Raw genomic sequence first — 25,111 nt, 5'->3', positions numbered from 1 at the left:
AGTAGTTGTGGCGCATGGGCTTAGTTGCTCTGTGGCATGTGGGATCTTCCCAGACCAGGGCTCGAACCCATGTCCCCTGCATTGGCAGGCAGATTCCTAACCACTGTGCCACCAGGGAAGCCCACATTTTCTTTTAATATTTATTTTATTTATTTATTTATTTTCCTTATGTTTTTTGGCTGCGTTGGGTCTTAGTTGTGGCGCACGGGATCTTTGTTGAGGCAGGAGGGATCTTTTCGTTACGGTGCGCGGTCTGCTCAGGTTTCTCTCTAGCTGTGTCGTGCGTGTTTTTCTCTCTCTAGTCATGGCCACGGGCACCAGAGCGCGTGGGCTCTGTAGTTGGTGGCACGCGGGCTCTTTCGTTGAGGTGCGCGAGCTCAGTAGTTGCGGCGCACAGGCTTAGTTGCCCTGCGGCATGTGGGATCCTAGTTCCCCAACCAGGGATCGAACCCGCAACCCCTGCATTGCAAGGAGGATTCTCTACCACTGGACCACCAGGGAAGTTCCTGACAATCATTTTCTTTTGAGCATCTACCATACGCTGAGGATTGTACTTAGCCTCACAACATCCCCGGGTAATTAGTCCCAGTTTACAGATGAGGAAACTGAGTCTCAGAGAGATTAAGTAACTTGGCCCATGGTCGCCGAGCTCGAGGTTCTGACCCAGCTCTGTCTGCCTCCAGAGTGCCGTGTGCCCTTTCTCTGCACGTGCTGCCGATGTGGTCCCACAGAAAAGCAGCAAGAAAAGCAGAACCCTCCTAACAGAACTCTGAAAGGCCCCAGAGGCCACCTGCTGGGCAGGAACGCTTGAAGATGTTCGTGTAAAGGAAATGGAGCCCTTCCAAAGGTGGTATTAGCCTCAAAAGAAGGTGGTAGCATAACAGAAGGGACAGGAAGGCATGAAGGAAAGCCCCAGGATATTTATTTTGGGGGGAACAGGGACACCCAAAAGGAGACATCGCTCTGAACCTTCTCCACATTCTGTGATCTCATCTCCATCCACACACCCCACTCACCTTCCCCAAATTAAAAGGATCCCCTCCTAAGAAGGTCATTGTAAAGTAGAATAAATCCAATCGGGAACGACTGCGTTAGTGAGAGGGTTCTGAAATCCACAGGCTGGTGAGCCAGAAGCAGCCAGCCGTCCTCAGGTAGCAAAGAAGCTGGCGCACGCCAAGAGTTAACTTGTTCTGCGTAGATACACGGGTTGCAACTAGAATCAGCATGTGGACACGTGGGGATGACACTGTAAGGCATAAGAAAGAGCTTTAGAGGCACAGATCTCATTTCGTATCTTGTCATCACCACTTAATAACCTCGTGCCCTTGCGCTTCGATTTTCTGCTTGCATGTTAGAAATTACCAAGCCTGTCCTCAGGGCATGTCACGGGAATCCTAAGGGAATGGATGGTTTTGAGAAGTTAGAAGTTCCTGGTTCCCGGAGGAGTGGAGCAAAGGTTGGAAGCTGCCCAGGGGAGGCTGCTCCGGGGGAACGCTGACATTCCACCCGGGTGGGGTATATTTTGGAAATGTTTGCCAGTGTTTGCAGCTGAATGTCGGTGCCTTCCATGCTCATCCTTGCGGAGCTTGGCCAGGCAGCAGAACCTGTCCAGGGTGAGGGGTAGAGAGACTGTGACTTGGATTTGACTTAGGTTGTTTTCCTTTGGTCGGGGAGGGGGACGGTTGCTGTTGAACCATCAGATGAGCATTGCCAAGGACACCCCCAAGGTCGAGGATATGAGAGAGTAGACTATGACGCCTCCCAGACACCCCAGGCAAGGAACTCGCCAGCCTGGATCAGCGGCCCAGAGCCACCCAGCCTTGATGCTTTACATCTGGGATTGGGGTTTGTCCACATGAAGGCTTCACCGTCTTTGTTGCCTCAAGAGGGAACAGCTACAGAGCCACAGTCAGATGGACCCACATCCTGTCTCTCACTGTGACCTCAGCCACCTTGGGGGTTCAGTGCAGAAGTCCTGGCCTTGGCCCCTCACCAAGTGTAGATTCTGGTGAGCTGCTTTCAGGGTCTGTGGGTGTCCTTGGAAACACCCCCAGGGGGAGGCCATGGGGAGTTTGAGTTTTGGAAACAGAAAACATTTATTTGGGGTCCTAAATATATTAAATCCTGGGTGGGATCAACCAGGGTTGTGTGTGGTTTTAGCCAGAAACACCAGAGAGCTTGTGGGGCTGGTGAGTCCCCACCAGGGCAGGGAGGTGAGTGTCCCCAGGAGGATAGATCACCTTGGGACATGAAGTACTGGCCCCTGGATAGGAGCGGTGACTAAAGGGACAGAAGCAGTGCTCATCTGAAGGTATAAATTGGGATCCATTTGTTAACAGAGTTGCCGGACGCTGGACGTACAGGCTCAACTGTGAGGTGCAAGTGTATTTTCGTCAGTCTTTTAGCCACTGTTCTCTTGTGATAGAAAGTCTGACAGGTCTTTTAAAGGAGTGGTTTCTCAGACTCCCTTGTAGGGCTCTGGGTGTGGAGGTGGGTGAGTTGGGGGAGGGCAGCTGGGAAGCAAGAGACCCCAGGGCTCTGGCTCCTGCGTCGTTCCCTGCACATGTGCTCTTTTTTTTTTTTTAGCAGCTTTGTTGAGGTATAATTCACATACCAAACAACTCACCTGAAGGGTATAATTCAGTAGTTTTTAATATATTCATAGAGTTGTGCAGCCCTCACCGCATTAGCAGGTGAGCTTTTATCTGATTGCTTTTCTATTGTATTTGAAGGAGGAAAAGATTCTGCCACTAAAATCAGGTTTGAAATAACTGTTATAATCTTGCTGTGGTTAAGAACCTTTTGCGAAGAGGCCGTGCTTTTCAAGTTCTATTTTAAACCCCAATGAGAATCAGGAAATAAATTTGGTATCTAAGACTGATGGGGTGAAACCCATAGCAACCATTCACGTTTTTCACAGGAGGGACATTTAGAGCCTCGTCCAGCGTTTTTTTAAGTCCTTTTGCACAGTTCTAACATGGTCAGAGAAAATTAGAATGGTGAGTGGGGCTGCAGGAAGACCCATGGATGCAGCTGAAATAGGCCCAGTGGTCCAGGATCGGGGGAGGTCTCTAATTAGCAGATGTTCCTGCTTGGCGTAGGAACAGATCCTCGACACAGCCCAGCTGTCCCTAAAGGCATTAAAGTGGGGCATGAGGCAGTGATTGACATTCAGGGTAACGATCGAAGTTAAAGAAGCAGGGTCATTGTAGCGAAGTGTTCATCAGAAACGGTTGAAGATTTAGAAGTCGGGGGTCAGAATGGGTGAGCATTTGCTGGTCCTTGTAAAGACTTCCTGAGTCTGGCACACTGTAAGTGCTCAATAAACATCCTGTCCAGTTTTTCTTTGGAAAGGCCATGCTGTAAAATCTCCTTCTCTCTTGAGGTCAGATAAACGAAGCATTCACAGACTGTTCCCGTTTGTTAATTTGAAGGGCACCTTCTCAGCTGGGCTAGTTTGGGGGCGAAGACATCAGCAACAGCGCAGGAATGTTCTCCGAAGGGGATTCACACTTCCCTGCCGGAGGATGGGGCTAATTAGATTATTTCCGGTTGACAAACTTGGTTTTCCACCTTGGAACACATGTTTCTTGCCTCTCCTCTCTTCACAGGATGTGTTCCTGATTCGAGGTGAAACCATGAAGAGAAGATAAAACAAATAATAATGCTTTTCCGCAATCGCTTCGTGCTGCTGCTGGCCCTGGCTGCGCTGCTGGCCTTCGTGAGCCTCAGCCTTCAGTTCTGTGAGTGTGGCTGGGCTGGCGGGTCCCGGCTGGGGGAGTGCTTCTCTCTGAAATAGAAGGCCCCATGGGGAGGAAGCACGTAGGTCCCAAAGCCTTTGTTCTTTCAGTGAACAGTGAGGTTTCAAACAACCCAGTCTTTTTATCGTTGGCCCTAGTGGTGGGAGGCTGTGATTCTGTGCCTGTGAGGAACAAGAGCAATCGCTAAGCCTCGTGACGCGTTTTTGGCTTCTCCCTGGATTCCTAAACTTCCTGGTTATTCCTGGATCTTTAGTTCAGGTTCCCAAGGTGAAGACAGTGAGTGGTCAGCTCGTGTCCTCGTGCCAGGTCGCACAGCAGAGGTGCCTGGCCCACCAGTTGGTTCTTTGGGGGTTGGGTGTCCATTATTAGGGAGGGTAGGGGGATTAGGTCCCAGTACCAAATGCAGCCCCTGGGCGGCAGGGACCGTGCATGGGAAACCCCACATGGCAAGCACAGCTGAGGAAGCCAGGCCATGGGCCTCACCGCCTGCACTCTGCCCTTCACTGGGAGCCTGTGCTCAGGCTGGGCCCCAAATCTATGTGCCCCACTGCTCCCTGAGGGAATTTGTCCTCAAATAACAGATCTGGTCTGGTACCTTGTTGGTTGTAACCCTTCAGTGGTGGGTCCCCGGGAGGCCACTTGCCTTCCTGGGGCCCCTCTCTCACCTTGAACTTTACGCCATAGGCTTGTCGAGTGGCTTGGCATTCTCTGCACATCCAGGTTGTGCTCTGTGCCCAGATCCTGCCGGCCCCTCCGCCTGGACTGTCCTCCTCACCTCCCTTCCATCTTCTCCTCCACATGGTTCACTCAGCCCTTTCTTTTTCAGGAACGTCCCGTGACTCCCTAACTGGGTCTGGGCTTCTTGGCTCTACTTCTGGGGTGCCCCGAACCTGCTCCCCTCCTGCACTAGCCTTGCGGCATCATACTTTTCAGTTCTTGTGTCTTTTCCATCTACAAGACTGTCTGCTCTTTGAGAGCAGGACCCACGTCTGTTTCCGTCTTTATCACGGGAACCAGCATTGCCAACCACACAGGAGGTGTCTCAGGAATGTTTACGTGAATGAATGAACCTACACCTGCTCTGGAAAGCAGGCTGACCCTAATTCCCTGTCCTTCTGGTGCTGTGTACTTGAAGCCGAGAAAATATCTGGGCAATGCCGGCAATTGTGTTTTTGCTGCCACCTACCTGCCCTCCACTTCCCCCCTCACCCCGATGGGTGGGAAACAAGGGCTTGGCCTCCATCACCGCCTGGGGCATCTCTGTGAGGAGGTGGCGTTGCCGTCACTGTCTGCCTGATGGAAGGAAGGGCAGGTGGCTGCGAGAGCAGGATGTTCTGAGTGTGCTGGGGTACGTGGGAAAGACTTGGCATTTGGAATAAGTGGTTTGAAGGCAAGAGGCTTTGAGCAAGTTTCTCCGTTTCACCTCCAATCTGTGACATATTCCATGCACACATCTAGTGCATATGATAGGCACTTCTAACAGTAAAGAGAATTAAAAATACTCACTTTGTCCTTCCAGAATAGGGAAAGAGGTCAAGAGAAGATACTTGTGTAAAGTTTAAAGGTTCTCCAGATGGTTAATAAACTGTTTTTTTTTTAAAAAAAGAATCTTTTCCAGAAAGTTAGGACTGTCATTCATTTAGTTGTTTATAACTTTTCATTAAAAACTTTCCATCCTGTCACTGGAGAGGTAGGATGTTACCATCAACCTTGATTGTTATTCTGAGACCCTGACAGGTTCTGAGACGTGAACGTGGGTTACTTGTGTTTGCTGGCTTTCTCTTGCATGAGGTGGTTTCCGCATCACTCAATTGGCCTGTGTGTTTCGCTTATGTAACTCTTCTGAAAGTACCTTCTGTTTTAGGAGAGCCGCTTTTCAGCCGTACTGTTTTTCGGGAAAATTTTGCAGGGTAAATTGGCCTGCCTGGGTCTGAGGTCTTTATTCTTGAATACATTGGAGTTCAGGAAGACGTTAAGATATGAACATTCTTTCTGCTCTTCTGCTTCTAGGTAAACTGTAACTTTGGAATTTATTTCCGTGTGAAAATTGAGTTACATTGCTTTATTTTTTAGTTGCTTTATTGGTTGCTAATTATTATGGTGTAAGAAACTGGACTAATTCGTAATACAAAGGTGTCTGCTTAAGTAACGCTTCTATTTTCATCCTTACCCTGAAATATATGGACTTTTTTCTTTACCGTTTCTTTTGACTTATTTTTGAATACCGGATTAGCTCATATAATTGTCTTAGGTGATATATTTGAGACAATCAAATAGAACTTGGTTTTCTCATGTTTTAAATGAACAATATTGTTTTATTTGTTTTCTGAAATGATTGTATATTTTATTTTGTCTTGTTGATAGTTTTCTTTTTCTGATGTTTTGAATATGAGAAAGTTATGACCCAGGTTACAATGAAAAAAATCAGGTTGTTTAAAAAAAAGCATTTCTTCCTCTCGGTACAGAAAGTGTGTATGTGAACCCACATATATTTATTAAGTGCTTATGTGTGTTAGATATTTTTCTACACTGTCGGGGTAGAGGTGGTAGGGAAAGGATACAAAAAAGATTAAAATACAGTTCATAGTTTCTCAAACTACGTTTATTTTAAATGGTAGTGATGACTCCTTGTATGGTAGTAGACACTAATGAAAATCATTCATTTTGTGTTTTCAAGTCCTTGATGTTTTTGACTTTGGAAATAGAGGGATTCTGAAATTCCTGATATTCAAATCGAAGAAGGGAACAAGTAAGGTATATACATCATTAGTTATTCTAGTTAAAATGTGTGCAAGTGGAAAAATATCTTCTCAAATTGAGGGACTCCTTCAGTGCGACAGGAAAAGACCACTGGGTTATGAAAACCTGTGGATGATTCGTTATTTTGCTGCTTTTTCTGCTCGTCTGTAATCGTCCATTTTCCTGCCGCGACCCACTCTTTCCTTCATGCTTATCCTGTGCTCATTTCACCACGTTCCAACCACCATTCCCCAAATGGCAGCGTGGCAGGAGCTCAGCTCGCAGACCCTGGAACCACAGCCTTGGGTTTGAATGCTGCTCTGCCACTTAGCAGCTGTGTGCCCTCGGCAGGTGTGGCCTCCTGGAGCCTCTGTTCCTTCTTCTGTAAAATGGAGTTCATTGTTGCTACTTTGAAACCTTGGCGTGAGAACGGAGATTTTGTGGGAAAACCCTTGGCTCGGGGAAGCACAGTCAGTGTAAACAGTAGAGTCCTGTCATGATATATCATCACCAGAATCCAGGGCTCTTGGTGTCCCAAAGGCTGCTTCAGCCACTTGTGGAGAGAGCTTTTGAAACAGTATCATGCATTTCTTTCTTTTTGATCAGAGTTCATTGGCCGTGATAGGAGTCAGTCTACACTGGGCACGTGTATCTTGGGCAGGGCCCTGGTTGACCAGAGCACGTTTCTAAGGGAGATGTCCAAGGTGGACTGGAAACGCAGATCCCCAGGTAGAAGAGGGGAGGGTTAACCTGCCAAAGTGAAAGCCAGAGTGAAGGCTGTCTTCAGTCTCTGAAGAGCCCTATCTCTATCTAGTATCTGCAAGAGGAGTGAGACCAGCTCTGTGTGGCCTGGTGGCCAGGGAGACACATTTTAGTTAAGCATCAAGCGAAGCTTCCTGAATGTCATCGTCCGGCGGAGGTGGAGTGGGCTGTGTGCATACCCTGGAGCATCGCTCTATGAAGAATAGGACAGTAGGCAGGTCACTGGACCTGATCCCATTGAAAACCTCTTCAGACTCTGAGGTTTTGGGAATTTTATCTTTCCTTGTTGATCCAGTGCCACGAGTTTGCATAGCTTTGTCCTTCAGCAAACATTCCACGGTGTGCTGGGCCAGGGCTGGGCGTTTCACCTCCTAGGAGCCACAGGAGCTCTCTGTCTGGTGGAGGAGAATCCTGAGCAGATACTTGGAACACAGTGTACAACATGCTAGGACAGGAAAGAGGCAGCCCCACGAGGAAGTGGGAAAGAACGTGGACTCCAGAGCCAGACTGCCTGGGTCGAGTCCCTGTCCTGCCACCTACCAGCTATGTGAGGTCAGGCACGTTACCTACCCTCTCCGTGCCTCGGTTTCCTCATCTGTAAAATGGGGATAATGAGAGTTCCTATTTCATTGGGTTGGTAAAGGATATTTATAACACACCTAGAACAGTTCCTGGCACGTAATAATCCCTCTATGCATGCTTGTTAAATAACATGAAGGAGAGATGACTCGTGACAGGGTGACACGGGCGGAGGAGGGACGAGAAGCCGATCCAGCGTAGGAGGGCAGGGAAGACTCATTCCCGGAGGAGGTGACATCCGAGCTTCAGCCCTGAGGGATGAGTTGGAGTTGTCCAAAAAGGAAGCTGGGAAGGGCATTCCTGGCAGATGGAGGTGGGTGTGCAAAGGCAGGGCAGGAGAGAGCAGGACCAGGTTAGTCACCGGTGGGTAGCTGTGAAGGTGGACAAAGGCCTAGGCCACCTCCATCACTGTGTATATCCTGAAAGTATGGGGAGCCACTGAAGCAGGGGAGACAGCATATCATTAGATCTGTCTGGGAAAGACCACAGTCTGGTACAGTGTTTGCAGAAGAGCCGTCTCCTGGGCCCCTTGATTACAGTAGCCCCGGGCGTCTGTTAAAACGCGTGTTCCAACACCAGAAAGAGAGCACATCTGTGCCCCTCCCCAGAGAACCAGAGAATTGTGGGAGGAGAACTCCCTGGGGCTTCTAATGTACACAGAATTTGGGTGCTGCCCGTTCAGAGGCCGGTGGGAGGCTGATACTGAGAGACGACTCGGGGCCACTTTCCTCCTCCAGTTAAAGGCTGGGAGTGGCTCCGAGGAAGGTGTTGGCCCCGAAAGGAAGGAGCAAAGCTGAGAGCATCAGGTGATTCTGTGGACTTTGAGCTAAACGGTCGGGCGGTGCAGCGGGCCCAGGGTGAAGAAAGAGAAGGGAAGGCTCTGCCACGCCGTGTAGGGCTCAGGTGGTGCAGTGGGCGCTGCCTTCATTCGCGCATCCACGCAGCCGCTCACACAGACGGCCCCTCCACCTGGCTTAAGTGTGCCGAAGGCCGAAGGCGGTGCCCAGCGCACATTCTGGGAGGTCGCCCGTGTGGAGCTGTTGGCGGTGGGTGAGGAGGCCCGGGGAGAGCAGTCTGAGCAAGCGGAGAAGCAGGGCAAGCCCAGGCAGCCGGGTGGGAGCGGAGCAGGGCGCAGAGCTGGGGCCTCCGCCTGCTGCCCTTCGAGCTCGGCTGCTGGCATTTGCGGCTCCAGCTCTTCGTGGGCCCCCCCGAAGGTCCGTGGCGTGTGGTGGCGGGGATTTTGCTGAGGCACAAATGCACATAATCACAGCTGTGAGTGGGCACCTTGGGCTGTGTCCCACCCTGCAGAGCTGCGGGGCCTTGTCATTCCCTCTTCTCTGTCCCGTGTACATTTTATGGAGGAAAGCATGTGTCCGGGTGATGTGTGTAAATTTGGGGGATCCGTGAAGATCTTGATTTGTTTTGGTGGCAAAGGTTTGGGGATGCAACCCTTAGGATGCCAAGGCTCTAATGTACTGTGTATTTAAAAAACACAATAAGGTTCCTGCTGGGTTTTTATTTTGGTGAGTCGAAGTCCAAAAAACGAGAAATTTAAAATGAGGGCTTGCATTTTTAACCTAAGGGTTCATAGGATCTCAATAAATTCTTTATTTAGTATTTTTTAAATTAATCTTGATCCTTTTCTTGGAGATTTATTTTCTTTGATTTCTGAGAGTTTTAATGTTGCTTTTTCTTTGAATGTTTCATGGCCAGCTACCACATAGAGTTAAATATCTTTGGGTAGGAAAAATTCTGTAAGTAAATGACAAAATTAAGTCTGACAAATCAGCTTTTATCATAACATCTTAAGCTCATGTCATGGTTATTACTGGAGGAGGTGAGAGTATCATGTACCACGCAGGCCCTTCCACGAACTAAAAATGGGACACATTTATGTCCGTGGGTTCTTTCTAGTTTTCTTCCGGGGTGGGAACATTGTTTCTGTCTCTGTCTCTGTCTCTCTCTCTCTTTTTCTTTCTCCCCCACTGCTTCCCCCTCTCTCCCTCACCCTCCCTCTCTCCCTCCCTTCCTTTCTTCCTTCTTTCCTTCCCTCCTTCCTTGTTTCTGATCTTAGAGAATTTCTCCTAAGAATAGACAGAGGACAGAGATGTATGCTCAAAGATGTTTATTGCATCACTGCTTATAATAGGAAAAAGGGGTAGACAACCAAAGTGTCCAACAGGAAATACTGCTGCATCCATTATACCATGTTTACATAGACCTGTCTATATTGACTTGGAAGGTTGTCCATAATATATCTACTAAAAGGACATGTGGTATTGTGTGTGTGTGTGTGTGTGTGTGTGTGTGTGTGTGTGTGTGTGTGTGTAGTCAGCAATATTGATAAGAAGGGGAATCTCCCATTTTAGAGGAGAGGAAACTATCCAGGCTAGTTAGTAAAACTAGGAGGTGTTAGTAAAATGAGTCAGTGAATTCAGGAGAACATGTGCCAATCGCCAAGACTGTATGAGGAGAGAGACAAAGTAGGAAAGGAAGCTGCAGGATGTTGACACTGGAGTACCCACTGAGTGGAGCTGAGCCAGGGATGCAGTGGGAGTCTGCCCAGGTAGCGTTTGCACTGATCAGCTTGGGCCCCACTCCTGTTGTCTTGGCAACAGGGCTCCAAGCTGATGACATTAAACAAAAGGAAACTTGAAGTGAGGTAAGTGGTCATCAGAGGCCTAGCCTTGTGGTCTTGGTAGCATCCCACCAGGGGGAAAGGGTTGGAGGGGGAGGTTTTTGAGACTGAACAGCAGTGAGGTCTTGGGGGACAGAATCTGAACCCCAAATAAGAAGGTGAAGTCAGGAATGCACACAGAGAGAGCTCTGGAACAGTCTCACCATCCTTCCTGCCAGCGTGGCCCCGGCACACGACGCCTCACTGGGGCCCGGCAGAGCCAGGCCGCCCAGAGTGGGAGGGACAGGGAGTTCGCCACAATGCAGGGCCCTCTCTGAATTAACTGTTTTGGGCTCCGGCATCACCTCTTGCCCTCCCTGTCTCCCTCCCTCTTTTTTCTGTATCATCTGAGGGGCTGGACCCCACTGGCCAGGGGTTTTGCCTCTTGGGGAACCTGGAACCCCGCTCTGCTTCTCCCCGGTCTCAGGTATCTAGCAGAGAGTGAGATGGCCAGTCTCCACAGCGTCCAGATACCTGAGGCCCCCTTGCCCCCCGCAGTGCGTGGTCTCTCACTGAGGTGGCCTCCCCAAGGCTCTCCCACCCACCTGACGGCTCTTCCCTTTGACCCTTTTCACAGAAGCAAATGACCAGCCTTGACCCACCTTTCTGAGCAGGTGGTTTGGTGGCCTCCGTGGGGTGCAGACCTTTGAGACACAGAAAACTTTTTGCTCTTGGGGAAGGGGGAACAGTGTCCTTGGGCCATAGTGACCCTGTCACCATTCCCACCGGAGCAGGGACAGGAGCACAGTTTCACCTCTGGCAGGACATCCAGCCACACGCACATTGCACCATTCACTGTGGGTTCTCTGGGTGGGAAGAATATACGTGACTCACTTCTTTTTATACCTTAGTATCGACGGCTATTTTAGGATGAACACGGGTTTATATGAATTGTAAAGATCCCTTTTCATTTTGTAAAAAGAAAAAAAATCTCTTCTCGAGGGCGTTGACATTGGAAACCTACTTCCAGGTACACTGAGTTCTTAGCCTGAGTTCATGGATATCTGCATTGTCTCACATGGCTTCAGGGGTGCTGTGAACCCCCAGAAATCAGATTTAAAAGTAAGTGTATGCAGTCCTTTTTCAAGGGTGAAGATCATCGGTAGCTCTTATCAGATTCTCAAAGGTAAGGTAGAGGGGATCCAGGCCCTGAGTTGGGTAAGGATGTCTGAGGTTCTTTTCGTAGCTCTGTTTGGGGACCTGTCTTGAACATCTCTCTGATTTCTAGTCTCTGTCATGATTTGTCCTTGGTGCTCGCAGCATCTACCCCAGGGGACCCGGTTAGGTCAAGGCCAGTTTCCAGTGGTCCCATAGGAGTGTGAGGTTTCCTGGCTCCTCCAGGAGTCCGCAGCTGGGCTCAGGCTCAGGTCGCAGTGGGTCTCCTGCCCCTGCAGTCTGGCCGTCCTGTGGACTTGGGTCTCAGTTGTCAGAAGGAGGTCAGGCAGGGAGGAGATAAGAGCTTGCAGACAGCCTAGGACAGGAACTGAGTCCTCAGCCGCATGAGGCCCCACCCTGTTGTGGGCTCTAGTGGTGTAGTTCTGGTTTTTATTTGAGAATTACACACATTTTTATATTCAGTGCAGGCTGGAGACAGAAAGGGCATTAAAGACGCCTTAGTGGATTGAGGAACACAAAGGGAATTGTGAGAATTACCTGTCAGAGCAAATCATTCTTCTTTGGCAGGCCAGTGAAGGAGAGAATTCAAGAGCCTTTTGGACTATTGGGAGGAAGAAATCGGAGACATCAGGTGACAGGACTAGGGGTGTTTAACTTATGAGAAGGCACCATCTTGGATAAGCAGAAGTATTTAAGGGAGTTGTGGCCTCAGGGCTGACTGAGGACAGACTTGAGTGGCACAAGGAAGAGGTGACTCTAGTCACCTAGGCAGGTGACCAGCCCGGGGCTGAGGTCCCAGCAGGCGTGAGGCAAGCTGTGGCGCCAGGAAGGTGAAAAGCAGGTGCCGGGGCCACACGTCGGCCCCACAAGGTTCTTTGCCGGCGCAGTCAGTGGTGAGACCTCTGGGTAACCTCTGGGCTGTGTAATGTCACAGCCGTGGAGACAGAGGTCAGCCAACACTTGCCCACCTGCCCTGGGACACCTGTGGATCCCTGACACCTGTCTGCAACCTGCCAGGGTGTCTGTGTAATCAGAGGAAGAGCTGACAACTAAACAACAGCAGGATAACTAAACAACTAAGGCAGGGATGGCAGGAGGTGCGGGTTCCGAGGTCACCTGACTCCCTGTAAAACTGACTCTTCCACATGGGGAAGTTCTCTCTCCTGGAAAGGGCCTTTATTGGCACAGTGGGCTAGTTGCCAGGTCCCATCCCTGGGGCCATCAGGATAGCAAGGGGAGGGTCCTGGAGGAGGGGCATGACCACGCCCACCACAGCACAGGATTGGCATGGGAGAGGAGCCACCCACTGAAGGGAAGGAGGGGTGGTGCCCTGATCCAGGCGTGGGCCCACGGTGCTCCGTCAAAATCTTCCTGTAAAGGCCTGCATACAGCGGGTTATTCAGGCTAGAGCTGCTGGGAGAAGGTCAGGAAGCAGGTGGATTCTTGTCCTCTGCCCTGGGCCAGAGCCCCCATATGGAGTGAAGAGCTGGAGGCCGTGGGCACTGGCTTAGTGCCCTGGAGGAGAGGCACTGGCCTGTCTTCGTGCAAGTCAGAGTGACTCCCAGGGAATGAGCTGGCTGCACACACCTGGCTGTAACATGACCCGCTGACTGTGTGCATCGCTGGGCATCTGGAAGTAACTAAGGGGGCCTGAGGCCCGAGGCCAGACAGGAAGGAGCCCTCTGCCTAGCGTCCTGTGCTAATTAAGTCATGATCTGACCCTGACCCTGGACTCTTTGTTTCTCTCCTTTCCTCTCTTCCGTGGGGCCGTCAATAGAATAAATAAAAATTAAAAGAAGCAAATCATCGTTGGATGAAACATCTCTCTCCAGACACGTTCATAGCATTGGCTGCTGGGCAGAGACTTGCTGGTAGGCCGTATTTCACCTGAGGCTCTTCTCGAGCACTCTTAACACCCTCCCCAACTGGACTGTAAGCTCCTGCAGAAGGGCAGAGACCGTAGCCTTTTATTCTCTGAAGACTTCCCAGCAGGTGCTCCATAAATGCTGGATGGCTGGATGGGAGATGCATAAACGCCCGGCCTGGCAGGTCAGCAGGCCTGGCTTACAGGCTGTGGAACCCCAGGCCAGTCCCTTGACCTGCCTCTGCCTGAGCTCCATTGCCTGGTGGATGGTTGCTCTTCCTTGATGAAGTCCAAGGCTGGAAAAAGCAGCGTGGGCCAGTTGGCTCGAATTCTAGTCACAGCTACAGGGATGTCTGCTAATGAGGCACATGGACCCATCCTCTGCACATTGGGGAGGGTGCGGGTGAGACGGGGAGGGCCTGCGTGAAACAGCACCTGATGGTTTTACTCTGCTTCTAAGAAGTTTGCTAGTTGCCTTTACGACTGAGGGGGCCCAGGGAACTGCTTTTGAGGTCTTGTTCTCGGCCATTATTTGACATAGAGACCTCGCTGGCATCTTCGTATACAAGAAGGTTTATGGATGTGAGGACAGGATGAAAATGACAGTAGGTGAGATGAGCAGGTAAAGCAGACGTAAATGGGAGAGACTCGTATCCACGGGGTAGCTTATGAAGTGTTCTCTTCTGCTGGGAAATCGCACCACAAAGCAATTGCGTGCCCATTGGTGCTGAGTTAATTATCAATTAAAGGCGTCTCCTATTCTGTAATTCATGTTGGCCACAGTGATACTGGGGTCCCAGGGCACTCATCTAGGTTCATGGGGTTTTTTACACCTACATGATGAAACTTGTTATCCTTCCGTCTGTTTGCCTGCCCGCTGTTCTTCTGACGCTCCCACAGTCCTTTTTTCTTCTGAGCTGCTGTCATCTGCGTGGGATCAGCAGAGCTCCTAATTGTCCTGAGGGCATCGGAGGAGCTGGGGAGGCCTGCCAGGAGAAGCAGTATCCTGCAGCGCCAGGCCCCAGGCGTGGAATCTGCTCCCCAGCCCCCGAGTCTGCCCCACAGCCCGCTCTGAGATGAACAAGGCAAGCCCAGGACTCCTAATGGGCAAGTCAGGCAGCAGCCGGGGCAGAGGTGCCTCCAGCCCAGGTCTGCTCCTTTGCAGCCGACCTCTCCCCGGATCCCTGCGCGTCAGCCCCGGTGGGACCAACCGGACCGGGCTTCAGAGGTATCTCGATCCTGCCTGCTGCCTCTTATCTGCTGTGTTTGTCCTCCCTCCTCCTCCTCTCCTCTTCCCCGTGTTGCCAGCTTCATTTCGGCCTTTCAGTCCCAGCTTGGGTGTCTTCTCGAGGAAACCTGCTTGGACGATCCCCAGCCCCCGGGCTGGTCAGGTGACTGCTTTCCCTTAGTGTTCCCACATGAGGATTCAAGAAGGTATTTCACCAGAAGCATGGAGCACAGTGCCTGGCTCAGGGCAGACCTTTAATTCAGCAAGTACTTATGGAGGGCCTTCCCTGTGCTGGTTGCTGGGGGAGTATAAACTTGAAAGAGGCATAGTTCTGGCCCTCTGGACATTTGGGTTGGTGAGTTGATAAACTGTGGACACCTCTGCTTACATGTACTATAGTGTGAGCTAGGAGGGCAGCAAGAACCAGGTGGGCTCATAGAAGGGGGATGTCCAAACTACTTGGGGATTCGGGGTGGGCTTCCTGGAGGAGGTGACCCCTGGGATGAGTTATGGAGTTGGCCAGATCTGGGAAACAGAGGTTGGGGTGAGGTTAGAGGCATAAGCAAGAGGAGGGAAACATCCTGAAAAGCATCCTGTGGGAATGGGGGCAGCTCTGAGCAGTTCAGGACAATGAGAACCAAGGTAGGGGAGGGGACGTAGGGAGATGGAACTGGGGAGACGTCTCACCCCATGGCCTCTATGCATCAGAACTTCCCCTGATTGTCTGGCATCTCGAGGACCCTTCAGAGGACCCCACATGGACTGACGCTGTGTCCTGGTGACTCAGGAAGGTGCGAAACAGTGGAAGGTAATTTCAACAGCTAGTGGGCGAGGTTGACAGGCCCAGATGCCAGAGGAAGCAGCAGATAAAAACTTTCTGGATGGAAGGTTTCTTTACCTGTGGCTTTCAAACCATTGCTTCCTTGAGTTGCGGGTGGTTCCTACCTTAGTCTGTTGGGCTGCTAAATAAAAATACCGTAAACTGGCTGGCTTATAAACAACAGAAGTTTATTTCTCACAGTTCTCGATGCTGGGTAGTCTAAGATCAAAGCACTGGCAGATTTGGTGTCTAGTGAGAGCCCACTTCCTAGAAGGCATCTTTTTGCTGTAACCTCACATGGCAGAAATGGGGGTGGGGGAGATCTTTGGGGTCTCTTTTATAAGGGCACTAATCCCATTCATGAGGGCTCCACCCTCTTGACCATATCACTCCCAAAGGCCTCTCCTCCAAATACCATCACCTTGGTAGTTAGGATTCAACATGTGAATCTGGGGGGACATAAACATTCAGCTTATAGCAGTTCCCAGGCGGCAGCCCCAACAAGCCTAACCCCATGTGCTCTCAGATAAGCCAGCAAACTGTGGGGACTCTGGGATGTGCAGGGACCCATGCCCCTCTGTCCCTGTGTCACTCATATTATTAGCATGTCTCCTTAGCTTCGCTTTTCCCTGGCCCAGACTCAAAGGGAGTCTGCCCACAGGCATGGCCAAGGGGCCAGAACCTGGTACCACTTTATAACAGAGCAGAGTAAAGGATTGAGGGGTGCAGCACAGCCGGAAGGGCTGGGTCATTGACATACTGCCTTAGGACATCTGCTTCTCATCATTCTCTTGACTGGCACAAATCCTCCCATGGTAAATGACCTCTGGACACCAGAGCTAGTATTAGCAGTTCTGGGGCCTTCTAGCTGTTAGGAAGAAAGTGCCTCTAGGACCAGTCAGAGGGCTAATTTGAGTTGGTGAAGGGCCAACTCTAGCTCTGTGGTTGTTGTTTTATCATAAGTAATGAACGAAAATATGCTTATTGAAAGAAAAGTATATCGAGACATTATAGAAATATGCATATATTTCTATACCTATAGAATATATGTAACATATGCTTATTGTTAACCCATATCTACATGTGTACATGCGTGGATTTGTAAAACAATATAGACAGTTATAGAAAAACAAGTGAAAATACTTCTTCACACCCCATTCTACCCATTCCCCAAAGGCATTGTGATAGATGTCCTTGTAGACATTTTTCTGTTCATTTACATAATAAGAGTGCCTGTATATTCATACGTTTATGGTTAATTTTTTCTTTCCACAAAAAGGCTTGTATAGATACCCAGTGACTTGGCTTATTCACTGCATTTATCTTTGATGCTTTTCCATTCTTTTTAACTGTGGCAGAATATTCCACTGTGGATGTAACATTCTATTCTGCTGATGAAAGATATTTAGGTCATTTCCCTTTTTTTTGTTGTTGTTATAAACAGCGCTGCAGTGAACCTCTTTGGCCATACGTCTTGGTGATGGGAATTGATATCTTTGTCGAATAGATTCCGAGAGGTAGAATAATGGGGTCATGGATAAAGCACATGTAACATTTTAGTGGCGACCGCCAAGTACTCCTTCCGAAAAGTCCTTCCAGTTTCCTCTCTCACTTGCAGTATATGGAAATGTAGGTTTCACACCCTTGCCAGTACTGATATTATTGTTAAAATGTGAATTTTTAGTCTGGTGAGGTGGGGGTGAATCATATCCTATTGTTTTATTTTGTATTTCTTTAAGTAGGTATAATGTTGAACATTTTTTCATGTGTTTATTGCCATTGGTATTTATTTTTCTTTAATTAGCCTGCTTATATCCTTTATTGATTTTTCAGTTGTAGATCTGTGCACTTTGGATATTAATAACTTGTAATATATGTTGCAAATATTTCCCTCTCAGTGGATTGCTTATCTTTTACTTTTGTTTATGACATCTGTTTGCCAAAGGGAAGTTTTAAATATTTACAGAAGAATTTGTAGGAGTAGCTAGGGAATTTAAGTGGACTTAGATGGGGGATTGGGCCCTGTTTTAGCTGTCGTTCAAATGTATGCATATATATTATATGATGATTAATAAACCTTTTAGAAGGTAAATGATTCATGGGCACACCTATTTCTGTGTATTTCCTCAGTTGGCGATGCTAAAAGTCCAACTGTTATTTTGTAGGGAGTTCCAAATTGGGAACTCTTAGAAAGACTGGGGACCACTGACCCAGAAGATGGACTTACATCTGCTTATAAATAATTGATAAAGTGTATGAACCAGGACTCATTTCGTTGAAAGTAACAGAAACCCAACTCAAACTAGCTGAAATGAGACGACTTTCTCGACTTACAGAACTGGAACATCTAATGGACACTTTGACCACCTCTGGACCCAGGGGCTCGAAGGGTGGATGTCCTCAGGTCTTCCTTCCTCTTTCTGATAACTCTCTTCATTTGTTGGTCTGGCTTATCTCTACTTAGCCTCATTTTCTTCCACTGCAGAGGCTGCCCATGAGCGACAGATGGCTGGGGCAGCCCCAGGTTTCCATTCTTAGAGATCAGCGTCCGGGAGAAAAGGAGCCCCTTTCCCCGTGATTGTAGTGTACCTCTCTCAAGGAGGCAGGACGATGTGATTGACAGTTCACCCGAACCACATGCAAGGGAAGGAGTGGTTCACCAACAGAAAGAGCAGTAGATGGACAAACAGAACAGACTGCAGGTCCAGCAGACAGTGGGGGAGAACCTGGTCTGGAGGCAGAGGGGTGAGCTTGAGATGGCTTTCCATCCACCGTGTACACCTTGGGCAGCTGCCTCAGCCTCCCCTTGGACCCCTGGCTCTCTGCTCTGTAAAGTGGTCTCTTGAGGATTAATGAGCGGATGCCTGTGCTTGGGCTCAGGGGCCCACAAACGGCAAAGCAGATGATATTAAATGAGATACGTCAGACACCTGTCCAGCACTTTATAGGCACTCAATAGGTGATGGTTTTCCTCCTTAGTATTTACCAGAATTCAGAGGCTGTTCAGAACGAAGTAATCGGGTTGCATGAAATTAGTGTGTAAGTTCTTCCTTTACCACCATGGGTGAGGCCCCCTCTCTCTGGGGGGCCCACCTGGTGTTGCGTAGATAATTACTGATAAGGAAAGGATAATGGCATTGAGAGAAAGAGGCAGGGCTTGGAGGGGGCTCAAGAAACAGTTGAAGCTGACTTTTTGCTACATTGAAGTCCAGCCTAATTCTGAGGGAGTCTATAGTTACGGTGAAAATCCAGCTGCCCTCTGGGCCTGTCTAGCTGGCCTGTGCACCCTATCGCCGCCCCCCACCCAGGACCATGTGTGTCGTGACCTGCTTTGCTTTCTCTGCAGTCCACCTGATCCCAGTGTCGGCAGCTAAGAATGGAGTCACTGGCAAGAATCGAAAGAGGATCATGCCTGACCCGGTGACGGAGCCCCCCGTGACGGACCCCGTTTACGAAGCCCTTTTGTACTGCAACATTCCACGTGTGGCCGAGCGCAGCATGGAAGGTAGGCCTGGCTGCGCTGCCCAGCGTGGTACCATCTTCAACCAGCATCTAAGGAGCTAGACGGCTAGGGCCCAAAGCTTGCAGTTGCCACCAGGCTGTGTCCTTGAATGAGTTTCCAGGTCTTAGTTTCCTTGTCTGTAAAATGGGCATAACTTGCCGTCCCTCCTCACAGGGCTGCTGGGAGGATTAAGTGACCTCTTTGAGCAGCACGAGGCTCATGATGAGCCCTCCACAAATGTTTGCCATCATCCTGATTATCAGTGAGACAGCAGTGAGATGGAAAGGTGGCCTTGGCTGGCCCTAGGGTGTCATCCTCAGCTAACTCCTTTCCCGGGCGGGCTCTCTCTAGGCTTAGGACCTCCACAGCATGCCCTGCTGGTGTCTTGAAGTGAAGGTGTAGGAAAATATGATTTCTATGTTGAGTTTTGCTTTGTTGAAAGTGTATCAAAGAATGATGTTGAATATTTATCTGTTTGTGGCCTGCTGTGTTTTACGAGAGTGAGATTTAAAGCAGAAGTCATTGTTTCCAGTACTTCTGTGGGCCTCCCCTAGTCTGTGGATGTGTGTGAGGCTACATGAATAGTCTTTTTTTTGCTTTACAATGTTGTGTTAGTTTCTGCTGCATAACAAAGTGAATCAGCTATACGTATACACATATCCCCATATCCCCTCCCTCTTGTGTCTCCCTCCCACCCTCCCTATCCCACCCCTCTAGGTGGACACAAAGCACCGAGCTGGTCTCCCTGTGCTATGCGGCTGCTTCCCACTAGCTATCTATTTTACGTTTGGTAGTGTATATATGTCCATGCCACTCTCTCGCTTCGTCCCAGCTTACCCTTTCCCGTCCCCGTGTCCTCAAGTCCATTCTCTATGTCTGCGTCTTTATTCCTGTCCTGCCTCTACGTTCTTCATGACCTTTTTTTTTTTCTTAGATTCCATATATATGTGTTAGCATACGGTATTTGTCTTTCTCTTTCTGACTTACTTCACTCTGTATGACAGACTCCAGGTCCATCCACCTCACTACAAACAGCTCAATTTCATTCCTTTTTATGGCTGAGTAGTATTCCATTGTATATATGTGCCACATCTTCTTTATCCATTACATGAATAGTCTTGCCCACGTTTCACTGGAGGTCAGGTGACCCCCACCACACCCCAGAGCCTCCCCATGACTTCCAGGGGGCTGGGGCATAAGCAGCCCTCTCACGTTCCTGTGCCCTGCCCCGTGAGGCTGGTCAGAGGCCTCCCACCCAGCACAGCACCCTTCCACCACGGTCACCCCTCCCCTCCTCTGCGAGGTCAAAGGGATGGACATTTCCTGGGTGATAACCAGACAGTGTGCTTCTCTCTCGCAGGTCACGCTCCGCATCATTTTAAGCTGGTCTCAGTGCATGTGTTCATTCGACACGGGGACAGGTACCCACTGTATGTCATTCCCAAAACGAAGCGCCCAGAAATTGACTGCACTCTGGTGGCTAACAGGTAAATTGCAGTTTTCCTAAAAGTCATTTTCAAGAATCTGTTGCCTCTGTTGAAATTAAAAGGCTGACCGGAGAATTACAGAATCGGGGAGTGGCCTACACTTGTCCAGTGAGTACTGCTTGCCAGGAGTCTGATCGTCAGAACACTCCTGCAGGGGAATCCCATTTCACAGTTGAGAGGATAGAGGCCCAGAGAGGTGAGAACACCTGCCTAAGGCCACACAGCAGATAAACTGAGATTTCAGCCCAGGCCAGCCTGCTATCTGCAGTCTTCAGTTTGAGAGACAACTGGGACGGGGTGCAGTGAGCACTGGGTTAGGAGTCCTCGGACCCTGGCGTGGCCGTTCCATTGAGGGGAGCAGGTATGTCCCTTAGGCTCTCTGAGCCTCAGCCTTCTGTCTCTAAAATGGGGATGACGCTGCTGACCGGACAGGGATGGGGTGAGGAATAAGTGGGTTGATAAGGAGATGCACATTACCAGTTGCAAAGCCACAACCGGAAGACATTTATTTCAACCTTTTCATTCTTCACAGGAGTAGAGACAGCCTGCCCTTGGTTGAGAGCCCTTACGATGAAAAATACTTGAAAAGAGAGTAGAAATTGCGCATGTGGACATGGCGTGGCTCTACAATGAGAGGCACAGTTAGCAATAAAGTGATGGGCCAGGCCTCAGCAAATGTGTCAGGGGACGCATAACCTCCCAAGCAGAGTTTACTGAATGAGGAGCGGAGGCGGGGGAAGTGCTCTGTGGGGATGACGTTCTTTTGATGGAATGCCTTGGGTGCCAGCCCGCCCGGGCAGCGCCAGCCTGGTGGAACCATGGATTGCCTCCCTGCAGCCAGGCTGTCCCTTCACAGTGGACTACAGTGTGGACCCGGGAATTCCAGGTTAACCCTTTGCATCTCAGCCTTCTTACTGTCTAATAACAAGGGGAAGATGAAGTGAACCATTTTATGTAAAAACATCACGAAATACCACGTGACTCTAGGCTTTCATTTCCTGCTGGAGGCCACGAGCCTCGCAGCCTGGGGATTTACGTCTTCTTTTCTGTGTTCAGCAAATACGGATGCATGTCCTTGTGTCCCATGGGCTGGGAAACACCCTGGATGGAGTCCAGCCCGTGTCAGAGCACCGGGCAGTCCCTGGCTTTCTTCCTCGTCTCTAGCCCTCTGTGCTGGCCTTTCTGCTGGGACCCTCGGCCCCTGCCAACCACTGCCTGCCAGCCCCTCACCCTTCAGGCCTTTGCACCTGCCGTTTGGCTTGCTGGCCCCCTTCCAAAGCTCCTTCGAGGCCCCCTGAGATGGTACGCCTTCTAGGAGACCTCTCCCAGTGCGTCAGCGGGGATTCTCTGCTTGTATCAGGCACCACCACTGCCTCAGTCAACCTGAGAAAGGGGGACGTAGGGAAGAATCTCAGAACAGAATACGTAAGGACCAGACCTTAACTGGCTTAGGACTAGGCAAGGGTGGAGGCCACTTGCTGTGCTGGGTATTAACCCTTTAGTTTCTGGGCTGGAGCATCCAGGGTGGCGGGAGGACACAGGGAGGGCAGCTGGGGGGAGTGGCTTTGCTCCTTCGGGCGCAGCAGAGTGTCAGCGTGTTAACAACTGGCACAGTCCTGCCGTTGTACAGGACTTTGAACAGCCCGGGGACAGGCGGGCCACTAGGCCGCTGAGCTGGCCGGACCCAGAGCAGCCTCAAGGGCTTTGTGGGAGGTACCACGCTTCAGCCGGCAGCTCGCAGCTTCTACTCCCCTTTCTCTGGCTGGGCTTCAGGTACCCAGGCGTGAGAATGGGTCTGCCCCCCCAGGCCAGTCTGCTGTTGCTGGAGAGGTCCCTGAGCACCGCGAGGCCTTGAGGGCCACCTGGCTCTTCCCAGGGAAGGGCCCAGTGGGCAGGGCCGCCGGGCGGCGTGCAGGCCTCCAGTGGGCCTGCTGGTGCTCGAGGACTTGTCCTCTCAGCATCATTGTCTGTGCTCTGCCTGCACCACCGGCCCCTCAGGGCACTGAGTCTTATACCTTCCATATCACTGGTGCCCAGCCCGAGCCTGGCACGTAATAGTTGTTGGACTGGGTTGGTTGCAGAATGAATTCAGGAGCCCAGTGAGAATCACAGGTCATCACTGCCTATCGTGTATCTATCGTAGGAGATTTGAGTCTTGACCATGAAATCCTCTGAGGCCGTTGTCACCGGTTTGATGTAGGGCAAATCCCTTCACCTCTCTGAGCCTCAGTGTTCTGTCTGAGAGCATGTGGATAGTAATACGGTAAGTCCCCTGCATACAAACAAGTTCCATTCTGAGAACGCGTTTGTAAGTCCAGTTTGTTCGTAAGTCCAACAGAGTTAGCCGAGGTACCCAGGTTTTACAGATGACACCAGACACGTGAACTAACTTACGTGATCGGACATGCGAACGTACGTTCGCATCTTGGAAAGCTTTGGAGGATCGTATGTAGGGGACTTACCGTACCTCCCCTAAAACATCCTCGTGAAGTCTACTAAGGTGATGGAGTAAAGCGCCGAGAGCCTGGTTCCCGCTGAGAGCTTGAGAAATGGTGTTTCATTTACCAAAGCAGCCTGGAATCTCCCAGGCCCGGCCTCTTTTCCTCTCTGAGTGGTCGTGGTCACAGGGCCAGGTCGGGTCCCGGGGTCCCTCGTTCTGCCACAGCCCTGACGGGGCCACTTCTGGAGCTCCCGGCTGAGAGGTGCAGTTCCTGGGGACCAGCTGCCCCCGCTGCCTCTGCCTCATTTCCCCCTGGCCTTGGTCTTTTGGTCTAGTTCTATTTCATACAAATACATTCTGTATTTTTAGGAGCTACTTTGAATCGTTGATAGAAAGTGGGTGGAGTATGCATGTTTAATTAATTAATGGCATTTAATGAATTCCATCTTTTATAACAAGAGAAGTTGACTTGTCGTTATAAACGCACATTTAGTGTAAGAGTGAGCAGGACCCCCAGCTAAGGGGACCCACTCTGGGCCTCTGAACCCCCTGGGACTGTGGGATCTGGGTCACCAGCTGTGCCTGCTGCCTTCCCAGGTGCCAGTTCGGCTTCACGAATTATTAATTTTTATGGCCTCCTCAAAGGCGGAGCGTCCTGAATTGTGCCCATTACTCCCGTCTGGGCTGGCGGCGGGCGTGCAGTGAGCTGAACCAGCAGGAGCCGGACACCCCAGTGTTTCCCTTCCTAAGGACACCTTCCACGACTCTCAGAGTCTTTGTAGTGGAAGCTGCCTCCTCGTGAGGAGTCGTGGGGCTCAGGAACGTTGTCTGGCCGGGAGGTAGAGGTTGACTTGAGAGTTTAGCATGTAGATGGCAGCCGAAGCTGTGGACTTGAACGGTATCACATACAGAGCCTCTGGAGTGAGGTAAGGGCCGAAAACAGAGCCCTATACGAGCACCAGCCAATTACAGCACGGAGAGAAAGGAGGGTCCCAGGAGGAGATGGAGAAGTTGCAACAGGAAGGAGGCAGGAGAGTGATGTTATGAGAGCTGAGGAAGCAGAGTTTCAGGAAGGGGGAGGGGGTGGGTAATCACCTCAAACAGAGCGAAAAGGTCCAAAAAGCTAAAGACTGAGAAAGGTATACTAAGTTTATCTTTTTAGAATTTCGTTTTATTAATAATATAAAATAGTAAATTCTTTAATTAGCATAAATTGTAAAAATCCATGCTATGAACTTGTTATGGTTTCTAGCCATATAAGCTTTTTTGAATTGTGTTTCCTGGTAACAGTGTCACTGGTCTTATACCTCTTCTCTGCTTGTCTTAATGATCTGTACAGAACTCAGTAGTTGCTCAGATTATGGCTAAAGCACAGTAAGTTTTCTTACAGGTGTGTAGATGAGCCTTGGGGTTCCACGTATGCTTTGTGGCATAAATAGGTGTGAAAATGCATATAAAAATGTAAACAAGACCTCTGAAGTGAATGGTTTGAAGGCTCAAGATGGTAGCACTGCTGGTTCTTTCCATTTTCAATATGAAAATAGATTTCCAATGAGAATACAGTAACGTGGGTTTTTCCTGAAGAAAACTTCATCATCACAGATATAATCATTTCTGTGTTGGTCAGGGTAAGGCTAGGCTGCATGCTGTTATAATAAAGACAACCAAGGAGGAATTCCCTGGTGGTCCAGCGGCTAGGACTCGGCATTTTCACTGCTGTGGGCCTGGATTCAATCCCTGGTCCGTGAACCATAACCATAAAAAAGAGAACCAAGAATGCATTGCCTTAGATAATAGAAGTTTATCTCTTGCAGGAAGGTCTGAGATGAGTGTTCCAGGTTGTATAACTTGGCTTTGCCTGGTCATTCAGGGCCCCAGGTTCCTTCCAGGTTGTTGCTCCCACCATGCCCTAGGCATGTCTACGTGACTGAACCTGGGTTGCTGCAGTGCCTGAATAGCGGCCAGAAGGAAGGGAGAGAGTGTGAAGGGGGCACGCCCGTGATCTGAAAGCCTAAACACAGACTGGCATACATCCTTCCATTCCACTGGAGAATACTTAGTCACGTGGCTCTGCCTGACCCCTAGGACTTCAGAAATGGGCTCTAACCAAGTTCCCAAGAAGAGGAGGATAGATTT

The 25,111-nt window shown here is 49.9% G+C and overlaps 1 protein-coding gene across 6 annotated transcripts in view; it reads left to right on the top strand.

Annotated features, from left to right (window-relative positions):
- PXYLP1 (2-phosphoxylose phosphatase 1) overlaps nucleotides 1-25,111 on the top strand; it is a 68,316-nt gene that overhangs the window by 32,766 nt on the left and 10,439 nt on the right. For 5 of the 6 annotated variants that reach the window (XM_060149722.1, XM_060149721.1, XM_060149720.1 and 2 more), the window contains 3 exons: nucleotides 3,612-3,743; nucleotides 18,893-19,051; nucleotides 20,409-20,535. In XM_060149722.1, the coding sequence (XP_060005705.1) occupies nucleotides 3,665-3,743; nucleotides 18,893-19,051; nucleotides 20,409-20,535 (365 nt within the window). In that variant the 5' untranslated portion in view covers nucleotides 3,612-3,664. Of the gene's footprint in view, nucleotides 1-809; nucleotides 848-3,611; nucleotides 3,744-18,892; nucleotides 19,052-20,408; nucleotides 20,536-25,111 lie in introns of those variants that run through there. The other variant, XM_060149725.1, reaches the window with a different exon arrangement.

This window comes from Lagenorhynchus albirostris, chromosome 5 (genome assembly GCF_949774975.1).
Source record: "Lagenorhynchus albirostris chromosome 5, mLagAlb1.1, whole genome shotgun sequence".
Lineage (NCBI taxonomy): Eukaryota > Metazoa > Chordata > Mammalia > Artiodactyla > Delphinidae > Lagenorhynchus > Lagenorhynchus albirostris.
The sequence above is the reverse complement of the archived record's forward strand: the minus strand, read 5'-3'. Positions and strand labels throughout refer to the sequence as shown.